The sequence below is a fragment of the Clinocottus analis genome, unplaced genomic scaffold (genome assembly GCF_023055335.1).
Source record: "Clinocottus analis isolate CAN_PGR_092001 unplaced genomic scaffold, fCliAna1.0.p SCAF_31, whole genome shotgun sequence".
Taxonomy (NCBI): domain Eukaryota; kingdom Metazoa; phylum Chordata; class Actinopteri; order Perciformes; family Cottidae; genus Clinocottus; species Clinocottus analis.
Genome location: NW_027176054.1, coordinates 736,519 through 755,779, shown reverse-complemented (window position 1 = coordinate 755,779; position 19,261 = coordinate 736,519). Strand labels below are relative to the sequence as shown.

General features: G+C 48.4%; 1 protein-coding gene across 1 annotated transcript in view; it reads left to right on the top strand.

Moving 5' to 3' along the window:
- usp34 (ubiquitin specific peptidase 34) overlaps positions 1-19,261 on the top strand; it is a 54,928-nt gene that overhangs the window by 4,513 nt on the left and 31,154 nt on the right. The window contains exons 2-20 of the mRNA XM_068595597.1: positions 3,271-3,361; positions 4,014-4,656; positions 5,467-5,517; positions 7,560-7,709; positions 7,969-8,036; positions 11,467-11,659; positions 12,173-12,234; positions 12,397-12,478; positions 13,044-13,136; positions 13,544-13,669; positions 14,030-14,159; positions 14,656-14,786; positions 15,362-16,140; positions 16,292-16,506; positions 16,646-16,764; positions 17,602-17,729; positions 17,833-17,922; positions 18,564-18,659; positions 18,787-18,869. Of these exons, the coding sequence (XP_068451698.1) occupies positions 3,271-3,361; positions 4,014-4,656; positions 5,467-5,517; positions 7,560-7,709; positions 7,969-8,036; positions 11,467-11,659; positions 12,173-12,234; positions 12,397-12,478; positions 13,044-13,136; positions 13,544-13,669; positions 14,030-14,159; positions 14,656-14,786; positions 15,362-16,140; positions 16,292-16,506; positions 16,646-16,764; positions 17,602-17,729; positions 17,833-17,922; positions 18,564-18,659; positions 18,787-18,869 (3,330 nt within the window). The remainder of the gene's footprint in view (positions 1-3,270; positions 3,362-4,013; positions 4,657-5,466; positions 5,518-7,559; positions 7,710-7,968; positions 8,037-11,466; positions 11,660-12,172; positions 12,235-12,396; positions 12,479-13,043; positions 13,137-13,543; positions 13,670-14,029; positions 14,160-14,655; positions 14,787-15,361; positions 16,141-16,291; positions 16,507-16,645; positions 16,765-17,601; positions 17,730-17,832; positions 17,923-18,563; positions 18,660-18,786; positions 18,870-19,261) is intronic.

Here is a 19,261-nt window from a genome sequence, read left to right as displayed (position 1 = left end):
CATGGCTAATGAAAATATGTATTCCCGTTTATGTTCGACAGTTCGCGGACGTGTCGCAAAGTTGAAATGTCCTCTTGTGTGGGTGGAAGAAAAGGGCTATTTAGGTGGAAGAAAAACATATTCATCTTGAGTGAACGAATGCAGAAAGAAGTGAAATCGCAAGTTGACGTTTAACCTCGGTCTCCGGTGCCGAAGGAAACGACAACACGCAGTGTGGTGAAAGTTTAAAGTCACTAAATAACGCCAAGGTGAAGGTCTGACGGACGTGAGGTTCTCGCTGTCTTGGAGATGTCGCTGTTCCTCTGTGCCGGCCGGGTCCGGAGGCGTTGTGTTGTTTTTTTCGGGGTTATCCGTTCTCTGAGCGTGACATCTCGGGAACGCCGAAAGGAACTTTCTCCAGATTTAGCAAATAAAAGCCACCTTGACTCGTTGAATGTGGTCAAAGATCACTGCGACCTTCATCTCTTCCCCCCCCTAAACACATTTTAGACCACAGTTGATGAATTGATCCGCTCGTTATGAAGATGTCACACATGTCTAATGAGATTAAATGATGAAGCGAGGACTCTTTTTTTTGGACAGGCGTGGATGTGAACTGCAACATCAGCAGACTGAACCTGCAGAATATGAACCCTTCAAAAAATAACTTTTTAATGCAAAGACACACACCTGACCTACTTGTGTTGACTAGAATATCTGTCTCCCTGCAGCGTCCTGCAGAACCGCCTCCAGCTCTTTGATGAGAAGCTGAACTTGGGGAACCATTTTAACATTTAATAACAAATGTGTACTTGCACAGTTCAGCTTTCGGGTCGATTCCAAAAAACATTTTTGTCCACAAGAAACTGAGCTTCTTGTCGACTTTGCTGTTAATATATGCGACCTGTCAATCAAGGCTGTGAGTCAGAACCAGTCTTGAAGTTCACTTGTGGTCGTTCAGCTCGCTGCCCAGCGGGTCGGGATCAGCTGGGTTGATTGCGTGATGTTGGGCTCGGGTTTTATTTCATTTTTGTTTTTTTACTTCAAATGCAATTCAGTCACAATTTTTTCTATCCAAACGTGCCGGTCTTCTACTGTCACTGAGTGATGTCACCGTGGTTTTAATGGTGAGACGATGTCAGTAACGGATGAAATAAAGACATAAAGGTTTAGATATTACGTTTGTCCGGACCAGATGTGTCCTTAAGGTCTTACAGACGGAGACTCATGCAGAACTAAATGAGGAATATAGAAAGTTTGAGATGCCTTTCTTCTTCTTTTTAATTGTTGGGAAGACGCTGGTTTGGTTTAGCTCACATCACCAGCGTGTGTTTACGAGGTCGGATCTCGCTGTTGCTGTGGGCGAGTTGTTTACTTTCTGTCCAGATGAGGGGGGGGGGGGGGGGGGGTGGGGGGGGGTGACGCGACGCTGCACAGCTTCTTGTGCCGCCACTTCGGGTCCAGATAAATGCAGTGACACCCAAGCCTCTAACAAGTAACGTCACAGTCATTTAGTCATTTTAAGCTCTTCAGATCTTCTGCCCTCGACCTGTGTTCGCTTTAAAAAAACCACATTTCTGAGTTGAACGTTTCTTTTTTAGCGTCACAGCTGGAGCGCTGATGTTCAAACGCCTCCAGTCTGTCTGAACCTCACGGTCGCCCTGTGATGCAGGTGTCCTCCTCCCACCCCACGCTGCGTATTTATATCCACGGTGAGCTGCAGCCATAAACTGGGTTTAACGCCCCAGACGACGCGGTCAGCCACCAAAGCGCTGGAAGAAAAAAAAAACCGCACATCCCTCTGCAGAGCGACGGCAAGCGAAAATGTCCCAAAAAATCTGCAAGGATTTCCACACCGCGTCCCAGAGGTCTGACGCCACAGAGGAGCTTCTGTTCCTGCGTCCGAGCCGGTTGATTGAGTTCTATTGTTGTCGCTTTTTGTGTGTGTGTGTGTGTGTGTGTGTGTGTGTGTGTGTGTGTCTTCGCCGTTAAAAATCCAGGTCAGCGGCTCAATGGAGACACTCGATTCCTCTAAGCTGGGTGTGACTGATGTGGCTCTTCGAAGGCCAATAGGATAACTGTAACTTCAGCCGGGGGGGGGGCTCTGAGCCGAAGCCCATCTGAGGCCTTATGAGGCCCGTGAACATCCAGCATCAGCAGACGTTGTGAGCGGCTACGAGACTTCATGACAAGTCACCTCTGGTCAGATCCTCCATCAGTGGAGTCGACATATCAACAGCACTCGCACCGCTCTCGTTGTTTATTTAGTCGCTGCTCATACTTATATCCACTGCTTATACTTTGCACTTTCTTTATTGTTAATTTTCTTAAATCATTATATTTTTTTAATACCTTTTTTTGTGTCTTCTATGTAACTTTGCTTGCTCAACGAATTTCCCCTTGGGGATAAATCAAGTAAACTCGCTCTCGCTCTCTCTCGCTCTCTCTTTCTCTCGATAGCTCTCTCTCTCTCTCTCTCTCTCTCTCTCTCTCTCTCTCTCTCTCTCTCTCTCTCTCTCTCTCTCTCTCTCTCTCTCTCTCTCTCTCTCTCTCTCCCTATATGTATCTCTCTCTCTCTCTCTCTCTCTCTCTCTCTCTCTCTCTCTCTCTCTCTCTCTCTCTCTCTCTCTCTCTCATTTTCCTTTTTAATTCATCCTGATAACGTCCTTCATGTTTGCAGTGAATCAGATCGTCTCTCCCAGTTTTTGTGAAATATCTTCTGCTCCTCATCCTTTTCATATTTTCTGCAGTTTTTCATCCCGTACGTGTTTTTATTCGGGATGATTTAACGATTTAAGAACACTAGATCGCATCAGTCGAGTGCGGGGGAATTTCCATTATTTTGGGAATTATTGTGAATCTCCTCACTTGAGTGAAAAAGCTGTCAAACTCATTATCAGGTAGAAAGAAATTGCCTCCAGGAGATAATAAAAATAATGGTATTCATGCAAAGAGCCTTTCATGGTTTCCTTATTTGAGTTTGTGTTTTATGTGTTTTTATCTGTGAGGGGAAGTGATTTCAGTGTGTTTCTAACGGGATGATCATGATCACATGATGCTTATCTCAGTCTTTACTTATTTCAGTCAGCTCGTAGGATGTTGTCATGAAAAAAAACAAGTAAATCACAAAATGTGCTCTTCAAAACGGATATATTGAATTGTGGTTTGTTCCCTGAAAGTGACCAAACGGCAGATCAATGCCAATAAAATGTTAAAAATGAGACGTCTCTCTCTTCTACTCCCGGGATGCGTCCTTCTCTTCCTAACGTCTCCTCTCTCCTCTCTCCTCAGTATCGGACACGGACGGCAGTGAAGGAGGCTTCCAGCTGAAGAAGGAACATGCCCTGCGAGTGCTGGGCTACATCAGCTCCTGGACACAGAGGTCAGTGCGTCTGAGGGAAACGTAGACTTACAATCTCTCCCTTTTTAAAACAATATTTTATCACTATAAGTTGGTACAGACACAGACGCGTTCCTCATGGAAACATGGCAGCGTGTCTATTAGAAAAAGAGAATTAGAAAAAGGAAATGGAAAGCCTTCGTGAAAGCTGTGAGGAAGTTGAGGAAATGAGGATGAACTCCAGCCACGTTGGCCAGCTGGGGAAATGTGTTGACGGGGAAACAAATGACTCGGTACGGAGCTCCAGAGTGACCCGCTGCGGTCCGGGAATGTAGTTTACCAAGTTTAATGTGTCAGGAAATTCTTTTATAAATATATTTTTTGAGAATGGAACTAAACCAACCAAGTCTGAGATGAACTGTGATGATAAAACTTTTGATTTGGAGCCAAAACGGTGGGAAAAAAAAGTGGTAAAGTACAATACTGTACATAATTATTTAAAAAAAGAAGGGACTGATACACATGTGAGCGCGTCTGAAGAAAAGCAGCTCACCAAACGGCTGATTTGCATAAAAAAAAGCCATGAATAGCGTCAGTTTTATGTAATTGCCGCAGGTTTCTTCCCTCCTGATGCCGGGGTTGCAGGTTGAGTTCCTCTGTAACGCGTCCTGTTTCCTCTCCGCTGTGTCCTCAGACAATGTCTCTGCTGCTTCAAGGAGTACAAGCACCTGGAGGTCTTCAATCAGCTGGTCTACGCCCTCATCAACCTGGTCATCGCTCAGATCAGCAGCCTGAGGGACCGGCTCTGCAGCGTCCAGGACCGCCTCCACAAAGGAGGCGCGTCCGGGGCGGAGGGCGGGTCCGAATGGGGCGAGGCGGCGGCGTCCGCAGCGGCAGCATCGGCGGCGGCGGCGGCGCTCGGGCCCCTCCCCCAGCCGTCCTCTCCCGGGGAGGACGAACCCGTGAACGTGGAGAGGGACTCCGCCGAAGAGGACGCCGCCGACGCCGCCGACCTCAACCAGAACAAGGGCCAGAGTCAAGGCCCCAGCCAGCCGTGTGAAGCCCAGATGGAAGCACTGGGGCCCGGGGAGGGCGGCGGCGGCGGCGGCGGGGGGGCTGGGGGCGCCGACGGAGGCGGTGGTGGGGGTGTCGGAGCGAGCAGCAGCAGCAGTAGCAGCACCAGCAGCAGCGGCGGCGAGAGCAGCGACAGCCAAGACCCGTTCAGCTCCTGGAGCACCGAGGAGAGGGAGAAACTGCTGCTGTGCGCCGCCAAGATCTTCCAGATCCAGTTCCCCCTCTACACGGCCTACAAACACAACACACACCCCACCATAGAGGTGAGGAAACGCTGCACACACACACACAGCCTGGGAGACGCTCGCTACCTGTCATCAAGACGCAGATCTCCTCGGTCCTTTTCATCTTTGTCGACTAAGATCTCTTTAAAAGTTCTTATCTTATCTTGATCTCATCTCCGGGTGTGTTGCTCTTAACATGATCCTTTGTGGACATCTGACGATTTTTAAATACACAAATAGATCAGTCGACATAAATCATGTGACTGATGTTCAGCTGAGAGTTTTTTTTAGTCCATGATTTTTAGTTTGACCCGTTTTCTTTTGACTCTAATGATGCACATCGGCCGGATGCAGTGACTTCCTGGTCCCTTTGGGTCCTGCAGTTCGCTCACAAAGACTTTGTTCCAACGTGGTTTTATAGTTCCCCATAAAACCACAACTTCATGTTTTTACATTGTTTGTGTATTTTTGTGTTTTTTCTTATGTTTAAAGGCTGCATTTTATTAAAGTTACCACATTTAACGTACCACACCGTCACAGCTGTTCTACTATTCGTCTTTACCTACTTGGTCATTATATCCCCATTACTGAATATTAGTATAGTTTTAATCTAGATATTTGGTTAAATATCAGGACTACGAGTCGTGTTGTTTTCTCAACTGGGCTCTTTAAGTCCACATCTCTTTTCAATCTTGAATGTTATTCAACATAATTTAAATAAAACCTCATAATTAATAACTTAACAGACATCTGCATTTAAGTAATAATTACTCTGGAGGTTTTCTTGTTGTGTTTAACCTTCAAAAACCTTTATTTTTATGTACTTTGCGTCCCGTGTCTTTCCCGCAGGACATATCCGCTCATGAAAGCAACATCCTCGGCTCCTTCTGCGACATGAACGTAAGACATCTTCCTTTTCCCTCCTTGTCTTTTTCCACTGAGTGAAGTCAGAGTGTCCGCTCTGCTTCCCGTCTCTCTGCCTCCCGACACCAACGGCAGGAAATAATCTCTTTAAAAAAAACAAGCAATGACGTCCGCTGTGACAAACAAAACCTTCTAGTGTAATTTCAGTGAAACTGACGACTCCGAATTTGCTTTTAACTGCTTCTGGAGCCGTCGCTTAAAGGCAAGTTTGAGGTATTGTGGGACTCGCTGTCAGAGACGAAGGCATCCGTCTGTGCAGAGTCGAGTCACATGACCCGCACAAGAGACTCTGGTTCATTGCTTCAGTGCAGGTGTGTGAGGCCACTGAAATAGCTGCAGCAGCTTTAGCACGAGGACGGACAGGAAGAGGAAAGGAAGCGCCTCACTGGACCGGCGGGAGGAATCTTCAGGAACGGCGTTCAGCGAGTCACCTTCTGGGATTTGATTAAACACATAATCTCTACTCGGCTCAGAAACACTCACATGTTTTGTCTCCAGCTCTGAAGGAGAAATCTCCAAAAGAGAGATTCAGATACGTCCATCTGTGTGTGTGTGTGTGTGTGTGTGTGTGTGTGTGTGTGTGTGTGTGTGTGTGTGTGTGTGTGTGTGTGTGTGTGTGTGTGTGTGTGTGTGTGTGTGTGTGTGTGTGTGTGTGTGTGTGTGTGTGTCTCTCTCTCTGTGTATGTGTCTCTCTCTCTCTCTGTCTCTCTCTCTCTCTCTCTCTCTCTCTCTCTCTCTCTCTCTGTCTCTCTCTCTCTCTGTCTCTGTCTGTCTCTCTCTCTCTCTCTCTGTGTGTGTGTGTGTGTCTCTCTCTCTCTCTCTCTCTCTCTCTCTCTCTCTCTCTCTCTCTCTCTCTCTCTCTCTCTCTCTCTCTCTCTCTGTGTCTGTCTGTCTGTCTGTCTCTCTCTCTCTCTCTCTCTCTCTCTCTCTCTCTCTCTGTCTCTGTGTGTGTCTCTGTGTGTGTTTGTGTGTTGGGTAGCTTGTTTACCCCCTGGATCAATAAAGTCTTTAATAATAATTAATATAATATCAAAATTAGATAATTTGTAAGTGACAATACAGTTATAGTAGAAGTATTATATGTTAAATGTATTAAAAGTTACTTTCTACAACTGCAGCTCAGTACAAAGGTAGCAAAGTAAAAGGGGGCGGGGTTTAAGGGTTCATATACGAACATGGCTTCCGGCAGATGAAGTCACCGCCGTCCAGAGAGCCGTAACGCGGCGTCCTCCCCTCCGGGATCGTCTGCGAGCTCGATGGCGTTCTACCTTCCCGCCCTCGTAAAGTTTTCATTGAGCTCGGGGGGGCGACGAGTTTAAGAAGCGTAGCTGCAAGAGAAGTGACGACGACAATAAACTGCCAGCTGTCGACCTTTTTTTGCTGATGCTCCACGTAGAAAATAACGGATGTATTTATATTTCACTCAAATGCACCGATTTCACAAAGGGAACAACCAAAAATTGGCACAAATATTCAAGTGTGTGTGTGTGTGTGTGTGTGTGTGTGTGTGTGTGTGTGTGTGTGTGTGTGTGTGTGTGTGTGTGTGTGTGTGTGTGTGTGTGTGTGTGTGTGTGTGTGTGTGTGTGTGTGTGTGTTGCTGCACCAGAACTGTCGAGATGCTAATTTGCATCTGTTGTTTCCGGGCAGATTGACAAAGACGCAGTACACAACACTACTTCACATCTTCTTACTACTTGAAGCGATCTTAAAGCAAACAGGGTTGCGTGCTGCGGCGGGTGTCATGGAGCCCTTCTGGCGGTGTAGTAAAGATATGAGCAGCCAGATTTATGAATGAAGAGCGTCGGTTTAAACTAACTGTCTCTGGATTTTACACATCCAAAGGTTTTTTGTGTTTTCCTGCCGCACAAACACCTCACAATTGACTGCGAGTGCTTCCACTTCTGGAAGGTAAGGCCTTAAAAAAAAAAAAAAAAAGCAAATGGTGCTTGTGGCGCCCGTGACGTCGCGTGGCGGCTCCTCTGACGCGCCGCCTGCCGCTGTCTCCCCTCGGCGAGCAGGACGTGGAGGTGCCGCTGCACCTGCTGCGCTACGTCTGCCTGTTCTGCGGGAAGCACGGCCTCTCGCTGATGAAGGAGTGCTTCGAGACGGGAACGCCGGAGAGCCTGCCCTTCCCCATCGCCCACGCCTTCATCACCATCGTCTCCAACGTGAGTCCTCTTCCTCTTCATCCTCCTCCTCCTCCTCGCATCTCGATTCAATTAAAGATGGAGTTGTAGCCCCTTGTTGCTTTACAGCTAGTGCGGTTTAATGCAACAGTCACTCATCAAATCCTCCCTTCTCATAGCTCGTGCTTCATTCAGCGATGTGTGTTTCCAGTATTTAACTTCTCCCCGTTGATACAACTAGATCTTGTGGTTGTTGTCGTTGTGCGTTTGAAGTTAAACGTGTGTTTTTTTTGGCCCACAGATCCGAATATGGTTGCACATTCCTGCGGTCATGCAGCACATCATACCGTTCCGCACCTATGTAATACGGTGAGTTTGTGTTTGTGTTTGTGTGTGCGTGTGCGTGTGTGTGTGTGTGTGTGTGCGTGTGTGTGTGCGTGTGTCAGTTGAATCCCCGTGTTTGTAGTTGAATGTGAACACACCAGAAAGCTATAATAAGTGCCAAAGCTAACTACAGTAGCCTAGCGTTAGCTTAGCGTTAGCTTCATCACAGCTCGATTGTTAAATATCCGGCTCTGTTTTCTCCACACGTATTTATGCATTTCATATAAATTGCAATTATGTTTTTATGAGTATTTTGCTCAACATTTATACAGGATGCATCATTCCAATAGAACATTTACCCTCACTCACTGTGTGCGTGTGCGTGTGCGTGTGCGTGTGTGTGTGTGTGTGAGAGCTTGATAGAATAAATCATCTTCATTTACCACGGACCAATTATTGATTTGTTCCCTCAAATTAGTGAATGATTTAAATTGCTCCAGTAGTAAGATAAACATATTGTGTAATGTGCTGCTTATTTCTTTTCATGCTGGTGAATTAGTTGTGTTACTGTAATTCAGAGATGTTTGTTGGTACAAAAAACACACTTCTGGTGAATGTACTCCACGTTTTCACACAACGAATGGCAATAAATCTGCTCGTGTGCACGCACACAAAACAGTCGGCTTATTCCCTTCAACGTGCCCAATAGGTGTGTATCAGGACATCCTTCTGCACACACACACACACACGCGCGCAAAGACCACCGTCTCTGCACTTTGTCAGTAAATACATTGAAGTGTAAGAATCAGCAGCGTCTGGAGTCGAGGTTCCTCTGTGCCGCCGCTCGCCGTCTGATTCCTGGTTCAGCGTTTGACGGAGTAGCTGCCATTTTGTCCAACACCTTTATGCTGTTCTGTCTGCTCCTCCGCCAAAGAAAGTTACATCTGGAGGGAGGGGGGGGGGGAGGAGAGAGAGAGGGAGAGAGAGGAGAGGGAGAGGGAGGGAGGGAGAGAGGGAGAGAGAGAGGGAGAGAGGGAGAGAGGGAGAGAGGGGGAGAGAGAGGGAGGGAGAGAGAGGGAGAGAGAGAGGGAGAGAGGGAGAGAGGGAGAGAGGGGGAGAGAGAGAGAGAGAGGGAGAGAGGGAGGGAGAGAGGGAGGGAGGGAGGGAGGGAGGGAGAGAGAGAGAGAGAGAGAGAGAGAGAGAGAGGAGGGAGAGGGAGGGAGAGGGATTGAGGGAGAGAGAGAGGATTGAGGGAGGGAGAGAGAGAGGTGTGACCTTTTGATTCCCATCAGAACTACTCTCGCTCCTTTTCTTCTTGTTTTTGGTGCGTGCTGGTGGTCGTCTCGGTCCAGAGTGATTCTGCTCCGTCAACAGATTAAAGTCGTACTTGTTGCATCTTTTTTAATTCGTAGGAAATAAAGTGATCGTTTAGACGTCGATGTCTTTTTCCCTTTGAAGAGAGGAAGACACACGGGGTCGAATATTTCATACATGCTCTCTCTGAGTCTGTCTCCCTCTCTTCCTCTCATTCTGTCTCGCTTTCTCTCTCTTCTTCTCAGTCACTCTCTCTCTTCCTCTCTCTCTCCCTCTCTCGCTCTCTCTCCCTCTCAGTCTCTCTCTTCCTCGCCCTTTCCTTCTCTTCCTCGCCCTTTCCCTCTCTCTCTCTCTCTCTCTCTCTCTCTCTCTCTCTCTCTCTCTCTCCCCCTCTCCCCCTCAACCCCCCCCCCCCCCCCCCCCCCTCAGTCTCTCTCTCTCTTCCTGGTTGCTCGTCAGGCGGTGCTCCTCGCTCATTCGTCCCCCCCCTCCCTCCCCACAAATACCAAAGTGCCACACACGTGTTGCTAGGAAGAGCCTCGGTCGCCGTGGCAACAGTTGTCAGGGCCTCCAGTGAGCCTCTCCTCACGCGACCCCAGAGGAGGAGACGCCGTCATGTGACGCAGCTCTTCCAAGCGGTTGCAAGAGGAACGATTTCCGTCGCAGGAAGGTTCCTCGATTTTTTTATTTGACCTCCAGCTCACTGCTGACGTCATCGACGTCTCTGAGTTTTATTCACGTTGACGAGGAGCGGCGACAAAAGACGCACACTCGCTGGAGGGGTTGTTGTCTGTCTGCACCAGAAGAACCTCCAACACAACACGACGGGCGGCGCAAAGACGTGCGGCGCAAAGACGTGCGGCGCAAAGACGTGCAACGCCGCAGCTTCAAAGATGCAGAAAAGCCTTCAGGGTGGAGCCTCTGCAAAGGTTGCATGAGCTCATGGACCGAAACACTCAAACAAACAGCCACGGATGGAAACTTTGATCTGATTGTGGCAGTCAAACGAGGCTTTTTCTAAAATTAGATAGAAAAAACAGATGTCGTATGGTTGAATCAGAGCTCGTCTGATCAAAGGTTTCGCGTCCGCTGGCGTTCTGGTGCTTCTGGTTCTTCTCATGTTTACAACTTAACGGTCCGACACTTTGCTTTACGGCCAAATACTCTAGTGGTGAGGACGTCCATCACAGAGAAAGACAGACTTCTCTACAGCAGAAATCTCCCAACACTCTGCAACTTGCATTAAAACTATTTAGATTAGTAAATAGCACAAGAGGTAACGAAAAAACATGTATTTCAATTATTATTCAGTTTTTTACGGCGCTTCCTTCCGAAAGAAGAGAATAAAAGAGGTTTGCAGACGACCGTGTAACATAAAAGTACTTCTTTTTGCGGGGCTTTTGTAAGACTACTCGCCAATTTAAAACTCACATATAATAGCCTTTTTACCAGAGGTCAGTCTAGTTTATGTTTCTCCTTTTTTAAATTTATTTTTGTTTTAAGAAAATCTGTTTGATTAGCAAAACACGACTCCCTTCAGCAGCGACCGAAGCCTCCCGGCTCGTCAGAAAAGATCTGAAAACCACTAAACCCAACGAGCTCAGACTGGAGTCTGGATGAGTCAGCAGCAGCATTAGCAGCAGCATTAGCAGCAGCATTAGCAGCAGCATTAGCAGCAGCATTAGCAGCAGCACTAGCAGCAGCACTAGCAGCAGCATTAGCATTAGCAGCAGCTCATCTGCTGGTGATGAATCTCAAAGGTCCAAACTAAGTTTTTCCAAAGTTTCAGAGACAGAAATGAGGGAAGAGAGACAAGCTCTTCCCGATGTGTGTGTGTGTGTGTGTGTGTGTGTGTGTGTGTGTGTGTGTGTGTGTGTGTGTGTGTGTGTGTGTGTGTGTGTGTGTGTGTGTGTGTGTGTGTGTGTGTGTGTGTGTGTGTGTGTGTAGCAACAACTCGCATGTTTTTACACAATAAGCTGTCATTAAGAGACCCACAATACACAAGATGGGTCAAAACGTATTGATCCACAATGCGCTTTTTTCTCATTTTAGTCCGTTAGTAGCGAATGAAAATGAAACAGTCGACTTCATTCTGTCCAAACATTGAGAGCATGAGGTTATCTCCCCCCCCTCCTCCTCCTCCTCCTCCTCCGCCCTGCAGGTATCTGTGCAAGCTGTCGGACCAGGAGCTGCGGCAGAGCGCGGCGCGCAACATGGCCGACCTGATGTGGAGCACGGTGAAGGAGCCGCTGGACAGCGCGCTGTGCTTCGACAAGGAGAGCCTGGACCTCGCCTTCAAGTACTTCATGTCCCCGACGCTCACCATGCGGCTGGCGGGACTCAGCCAGATCACCGTGAGTCACCGCCGGGCCCACGAGCGCCGAGTTCAAGGGCCAACGGTCTTCATCCAGAATCGCTGACCCTTTTTTTAAAAATGAGAGACTGTACAGAAGTACAGTTTTTAATAAACACACCTGCTGTTGCGTAGAACGTCGACACTTCAGTCAAAGGTTTTGAGGTTAAAACACACAGTTGCACCTTATTTCATTATAAATGTCAGTGCACCTGTCTGCTGTAACAGCTTCAACACTATGAGCTGTATCTCACCTGGCTGATGGAGCCTATTTAGTTTATGAAGACCAAGAAAGACTTTGCATCGGCTTTTGTTTCCCTAAAAACAGCGATAATTCTTCTCTCTACGTTAATAACATTTATATTTTGTAATTTTATGGTGAAGTGCACAGCTGTGTTTTTGATTTTAAGGTATTTTTTTGTATGGCACTGATGTGGAAACAACCTTTTTAAATATGTATGATATATTATTCTTATAATTATATGACACACGTGTGTGTCTGTGCTTCCCTCAGAACCAACTCCACACCTTCAACGACGTCTGCAACAACGAGTCTCTGGTGTCCGACACGGAAACGTGAGTTTGGTTTTAAAGGATGTGGGAATAAGTCCAATTAGGAAAAAAAGTAATGGCGTCCCGCTTTTAATGAAGAGATAACAGCATTTTAATCACTGAAAGACATCGTGCTCTTTTCACGCCGGAGCTTTTAAGTCGTGTGGACTCTCTTCGTCTCTTCAGGTCCATAGCGAAGGAACTCGCCGACTGGCTGATCCACAACAACGTGGTGGAGCACATATTCGGGCCCAATTTGCACATTGAGGTGAGACCTTTTGATCCGGGGGCGTCGGCAAATGTAGCTTAGCATGTTTTCTCACCTGGAAGCTGCTATCTCTGACAAAAAGCTCCCCAAAGGACCCACCGCCTCATCCTCACCTTCCCTTCCTCTTGTACTTTCACTTAAAGTATTTCACAATGTAGAATGTGTTATATTTAAATAGGAATGTGTTCATGTGACTTCTTTTATCTTGCAGGATGCTTTTCAAGATGCATTTTTTACCTATTTGCTTGCGTACTTGCGTATGTGCATGTTTTTTTATTTTCATGCACCAGATTTTATATAATTTTTCTGGATTTTTGGGCTGGGTTGCACCAACAAGGATTAACTCTTAAACTCGGTTTAAACCAGGTTTGTCTTTTAATCTAGTTGCGCGGGTTAAAATTAAGATGTGCAACACATCTCTGATTAAATATAAACCAGTTTAAACCTAGGTTCACGAACCCTAGATTAACTCTAAACCAGGATTAATTTAATCCTTGTTGGTGCGACCCAGCCCGGTGTCCCAAACCCAGACTATGTTTTAAGCGTGTTTGTGTTTGTGCTCCAGATCATCAAACAGTGCCAAGTGATCCTGAACTTCTTGGCAGCAGAGGGGCGACTCAGCACGCAGCACGTGGACTGCATCTGGGCCGCAGCTCAGGTAGGACGCACGCCGCCGCACGCCGCCGCACGCCGCCGTCACCCCACAGCGTTAAGTCACTCTGAGGACCGGCAGCAAGGAGCCGGCTGGTTGCAATATTGAGCCGTTTTAACAGTTGTTAATGTGAAGGTGTGAACATTTTGATGAGCGTGTGAACTCCTCCTGCTTCGATTGGAGGCAGGGCCGCTGAATATTAAACGCGTAACACTTTTTATACTTTCCTGTGAACTATTATGTTTATTATACACATGCATTTTATAGGATAGTGCCATTGTGGCTGAGACACGAGCGTAAAGGTTTCACAGCAAAGCGTTTTGGTAGATTAGATTATTGCACTCAGACGGCGACGAGTCAGTGAGGAAACATGAAATGTGAGATTATAACTCGTTTTCTTTCTGCTGTCTCAGCTGAAACACTGCAGCCGCTACATCCACGACCTCTTCCCCTCTCTCATCAAGAACCTGGACCCGGTTCCTCTCAGACACGTCCTCAACCTGGTGTCAGGCCTGCACCCCAGCGCCCACACAGAGCAGGTACACACACACACACACACACACACTCAGAGCAGGTGGAGACACACACACAGAGACACACACACACACACACACAGAGCCACAGAAACAGACAGACAGACACACACACATACAGACACACAAACACACAGCCACAGAACATACACACACACACACACACAAACAGATGCACGCACACACAGAGACACGTACACACACATACACACACTGCCACACACACAGCCACAGAAACAGACAGACACATACATACATTAACACACACACATGCACACACACAAACACACACACACAGCCACACACACACACACTCCCCCCCCCAGGCTGCAGCCTCCAGCCTGACCTGCAGCCGTCTCCCCTCAGACGCTGTACTTGGCCTCCATGCTCATCAAGGCTCTGTGGAACAACGCGCTGGCAGCGAAGGCTCAGCTCTCCAAGCAGAGCTCCTTCGCCTCGCTGCTCAACACCAACATCCCCATGGGCAACAAGAAAGGTCAGGACGCTCTGCAGCAGGTTCAACGTCTGAACGAGGACCCATTCCAGAATAAAACTATGATAACATATCATCAGATTAAGTATTACTGATGCATTAATGTGTTTAAAGGTGGAGAAATTACTCTCATTACTTTATATGTATTAGTACCTGGTAGCCTATGAATTTCCCTCCAGGGATCAATAAAACTTATCTTATGTCAACGTATAATAATACATTATTTGACGATTATCTTTTGTTGGATCAATCTGAATCTGCAGAGTAATTTAAGTTATAAATACATGATGAAGTGCACAGTAAAGGACAATATTTCTGTTCAAAGGGAGTAAGATTCAGTGACATCTGGTGGTGAGAGCTGCAGTGGCCTTGAGGCGATGTAAACATGTGGAAGGCTCTCTCTCTCTCTCTCTCTCTCTCTCTCTCTCGGCTGACGGTCGTGAAGTTCTCAGTCACGGTTCTCTGGTTCTCACGCTCGGTTCTTCTCGTCCGCTCTCAGGTTCTCCGGCGGCGAGTCCGGACAGCAGCGACAACAGCGACACGCAACACAGTGGAGGCAGCGACATGGAGATGGACGACCAGATGATGACCGGCAGCAAGAGGAGCCAGCAGAGGCTGTCTGACACTGAGGTACACACACACACACACACACACACACACACAGCATAGAGTACACAGGAAACCCTGCAGACTACACTCTGTGTCAGAAGTCCTCCGGGACGATGATCTGACTCAATTTGAGTTTTGCTACAGTGAATCCAGTTTCAATCACTGTGTGTGTGTGTGTGTGTGTGTGTGTGTGTCTCTCTCTTAATGTGTGTGTGTGTGTGTCTCTCTGTCTGTGTGTGTGTCTCTTTCTCTCTCTCTCTTTTTCTCTCTCTCTCTCTCTCTCTCTCTCTTTTACTCTCCTTCTCTCTCCGTCTCTCTCTCTTTCTCTCCTTCTCTGTCTCTCTCTCCCTCTCTCCGTCTCTCTCTCTTTCTCTTTCTCAGTCTCTCTCTCCTTCTGTCAGTCTCTCTTTCTCTCTGTCTGTCTCTCTCTCTCTCTCTCTCTCTCTCTCTCTCTCTCTCTCTCTCTCTCTCTCTCTAAATCCCGGCTAGGCAAATTTTAAAGAAGTAAAACCATGGCAGACAACACTGAGCTAAATGTTCTTTCTTAAATAACCGGTGTTGATTCTTGCTCGTCTTCGTCGCCTCCTCCTCCTCAGGAGTCGATGCAGGGCAGCTCCGACGAGACGGCCAACAGCGTGGAGGAAGGCAGCAGCGGGCCGGGCAGCAGCAGCGGCCGCAGCGAGGCCTCCAGCAACGAGGCCGCCTCCAGCCGGGCCAGCCAGTCGGCCGGCAGCCCCGGCAGCGAGATGCACTCCGACGACATGGCGGACAGCGAGGCCCTGAAGGAGGAGGAGGAGGAGGAAGAGGAAGAGGAGGAGGAGGAAGACGACGATGACGAAGAGGAAGACGACGAGGACGATGACGACGAGGACGACGATGACGACGAGGACGAGGACGACGAGGATAAGGGCGGCAGGCTGGCCGCTGAGGGCGGGCAGCAGAAGGAGCCCAGGGAGCAGACCGAGTCCAGGAAAAGGAAGGCGGGCGAGGCGCTCGGCGAGGGGGCGGGGCCCGGCGGCCCAGGGGGCGGGATCAAGCCCAAGGTCCTCCCCTTCAACCCGGAGACTTCGGCTGTCATGGTGACGTCGGCGTCGTTGGAGAGCCGGATGAGGATGTTGGACGCCTGTTCGGCGTCGTCGTCCGCTCGGCCCGAGGGGGCGGAGCCTCAGCAGCAGCAGCAGCAGCAGCAGCAGCAGCAGCCGTCGGACGTCAGCGGGCCCTCACAGATGGTCCAGGGGCCCCAGGAGCCGCCGTGTCTGCCGCGGCCCGTGGACTTCCTGGGCGAGGCCATGGGCACTGAGCTCTTCAACTGCCACCGCTTCATTGGCCCCCAGCACCACCACCACCACCACCATCACCACCACCACCACGAAGGGTAAGACCGCACTGTTGGCTTTTTTTGCATGCAAAAAGTGTTGCCTTTTTATCTGAAATCACGTAAACAAACTATGATGCAGCTGGCTGATTGATCTTTACTCCTTTTCTCCTTTTTCTTCTCCTCCATCCCTCCTTCCCTCCTCCGTCAGTCCCACGGTGGAGGACATGCTGAGCGCGGACGACGTGAGCTGCAGCAGCTCTCAGGTCAGCGCCAAGTCGGAGAAGAACATGGCCGACTTCGACGGCGAGGAGTCGGGCTGCGAGGAGGAGCTGGTCCAGATCAACTCCCACGCGGAGCTCAGCTCCCACCTCCAGCAGCACCTCCCCAACCTGGCCTCCATCTACCACGAGCACCTGGTGCAAGGTGAGTCACACTCCAGGCCGGGACCAGTTTGAGAACCATCTGATTGTTTATTTATTCATTTTTGGTGACATCTCAAAGAGTGGTTGACTTCCTAAAGAACCAGAGGAACTCATGTGGTTAGCGCTCTATTTCTCCGCAGGTCCATCGGTTCATAAGCACCAGTACTCCAGCAGCCACGCGGTGACCGACATCAACCTGGACAACGTCTGCAAGAAAGGCAACACGCTGCTGTGGGACCTGGTGCAGGACGAGGACGCGGTACGACTCCCACGCACGGCGACTTCTTTCTAGTCCACATGTTTAGATGATTTAGAGTCTTCCTCCACTCGGGTTTTAACTGAATCATTTAAAGCTGCATGCACACACTAGCGATGAGCAATGAATCTCATTTTATTTTCAATGATGGTTTTGGCTTGCAGTGATTTATTTAGGAAGAGGATCACATGTTCATGGCGTCGCATGTTGAAGGCATTGCATGTTAAAAATAAGGGCTTCACAAGTTAAGGGCGACTCAAGTTAAGGGCGACTCAAGTTAAGGGCGACTCAAGTTAAGGGCGACTCAAGTTAAGGGCGACTCCAGTTAAGGGCGACTCCAGTTAAGGGCGACTCCAGTTAAGGGCGACTCCAGTTAAGGGCGTCTCAAGTTAAGGGCGTCACATGTTAAAAATAAGGGCATCACAAGTTCATGGCATCACAAGTTCATGGTGTTGCATGTTGAAGGCGTTGCATGTTAAAAATGAGGGCGTCACAAGTTATAGGCTTCAAAAGTGTGACCTCATGTGTGTGACCTCACGTGTGTGACCTCACGTGTGTGACCTCATGTGTGTGACCTCACGTGTGTGACCTCACGTGTGTGACCTCACGTGTGTGACCTCATGTGTGTGACCTCATGTGTGTGACCTCACGTGTGTGACCTCACGTGTGTGACCTCATGTGTGTGACCTCACGTGTGTGACCTCACGTGTGTGACCTCACGTGTGTGACCTCACGTGTGTGACCTCATGTGTGTGACCTCACGTGTGTGACCTCATGTGTGTGACCTCATGTGTGTGACCTCACGTGTGTGACCTCACGTGTGATTTGTCCGTGCTGTAGATTCATCTGTCTGAAGGGCTGATCAACGAGGCGGAGAAGCTGCTGTGTTCGCTCGTCTGTTGGTTCACCGACCGGCAGATCCGGATGCGCTTCATCGAGGGTTGCCTTGACAACTTGGCCCACCACAGGTAAGAGGAGCGGCGCACGCCCAATTTTAATTTATACTTTTAACGATGTTTCCAGAACGCACTCAACATTTTCTCCTCGTGTCCTGGTGTTGGACCCTCTCAGGTCTGTTGTGGTTTCCTTGCGTCTGCTCCCCAAACTCTTTGGCACTTTCCAGCAGTTTGGCTCCAGCTACGACACCCACTGGATCACCATGTGAGTACAACCCGTTAGCTCGGCTATCGTAGCCGCGGTGGGCCGCTAGCGGTTTTTATGAAGTGTGTGTGTGTGTGTTTGATAAAACTGCCGTTGAATCATTGTAACGCGTTCATAATATTCAGCATATTTGGAAGAGCAAAACTCTTTCAGATATGACGAAATTCCGATTTTTTTGCACGTTTTTAGGGGATTTCACCTGGACAATATATGTGCGGCGCTCCCACTTCTCCTCTTAATCCCTGAAAATGTCAGCAGAAATCTATTGTGCTTCTCAATAAACTTGTTATTTTATTAACTTATCAATATATAAAGTGAGACGTGATCACTGCAGTCAGAGTTTCTTCTTCTTTGGCCGCTCCGAGCACTGAAATTGAATACATGTGCATTAAAATCCACTAAAATGCTTTTAAGTGGTTATGAAACGGCCTCAATTTTTAATTTAAGTCTCTTTGTGACCTACAAACTGTAAGTAACTCAGCCCACCAGCGAGAAGATTGTCTCTTTCTTTTTAAATCGTCATCGGTCCCACCAAATTATGAAGTGGAAGTTCCTCATCGTGACAATTTAAAAAGGAAATAACAAAGTTTTAAGTTTGTTTCACGAGCGCGGTGCTGATGTTCGGTCCTCGGTTCCTTCAGGTGGGCGGAGAAGGAGCTGCACATGATGAAGCTGTTCTTCGACAACCTGCAGCACTACATCCAGGAGGTCCGAGAGCAGCGGCACAAGTTTGCACTGTAAGTCATCTCTACCCGTCTGGAATGCATGGTCCCTTCATAATGAAGCAGCAACGCAAACATTTATCTGATTTATTCTCATGGATTGCAGTCAAATATATATATTTGTGTTCCTCTGGCGTTGCAGGTACAGCCACAGCGCCGAGGTCCAGGTCCGTCTGCAGTTCCTCACCTGCGTCTTCTCCACACTCGGATCCCCCGACCACTTCAGTAAGATTCAGCTTCTTTTATTTGGGCCGAGAAATCAACATTGAAAATAGTGTTTTAGGCCCCGAGAATGAAAGCTGTGACGGCGACACTGAGGAGGTGCACGCATCGGCCATGAAGGTCACAAGGCCAACTGGTTTCATCTCGTTGTATCGAGTTCTACGGGTGAAATCTGGATACAATGTTTCCAATTCAACAGACAGTCAATGGAGTTTATGTTACATTATGGATGGATGGATGGATGGATGGATGGATGGATGGATGGATGGATGGATGGATGGATGGATGGATGGATGGATGGATGGATGGATGGATGGATGGATGGATGGATGGATGGATGGATGGATGGATGGATGGATGGATGGATGGATGGATGGATGGATGGATGGATGGAT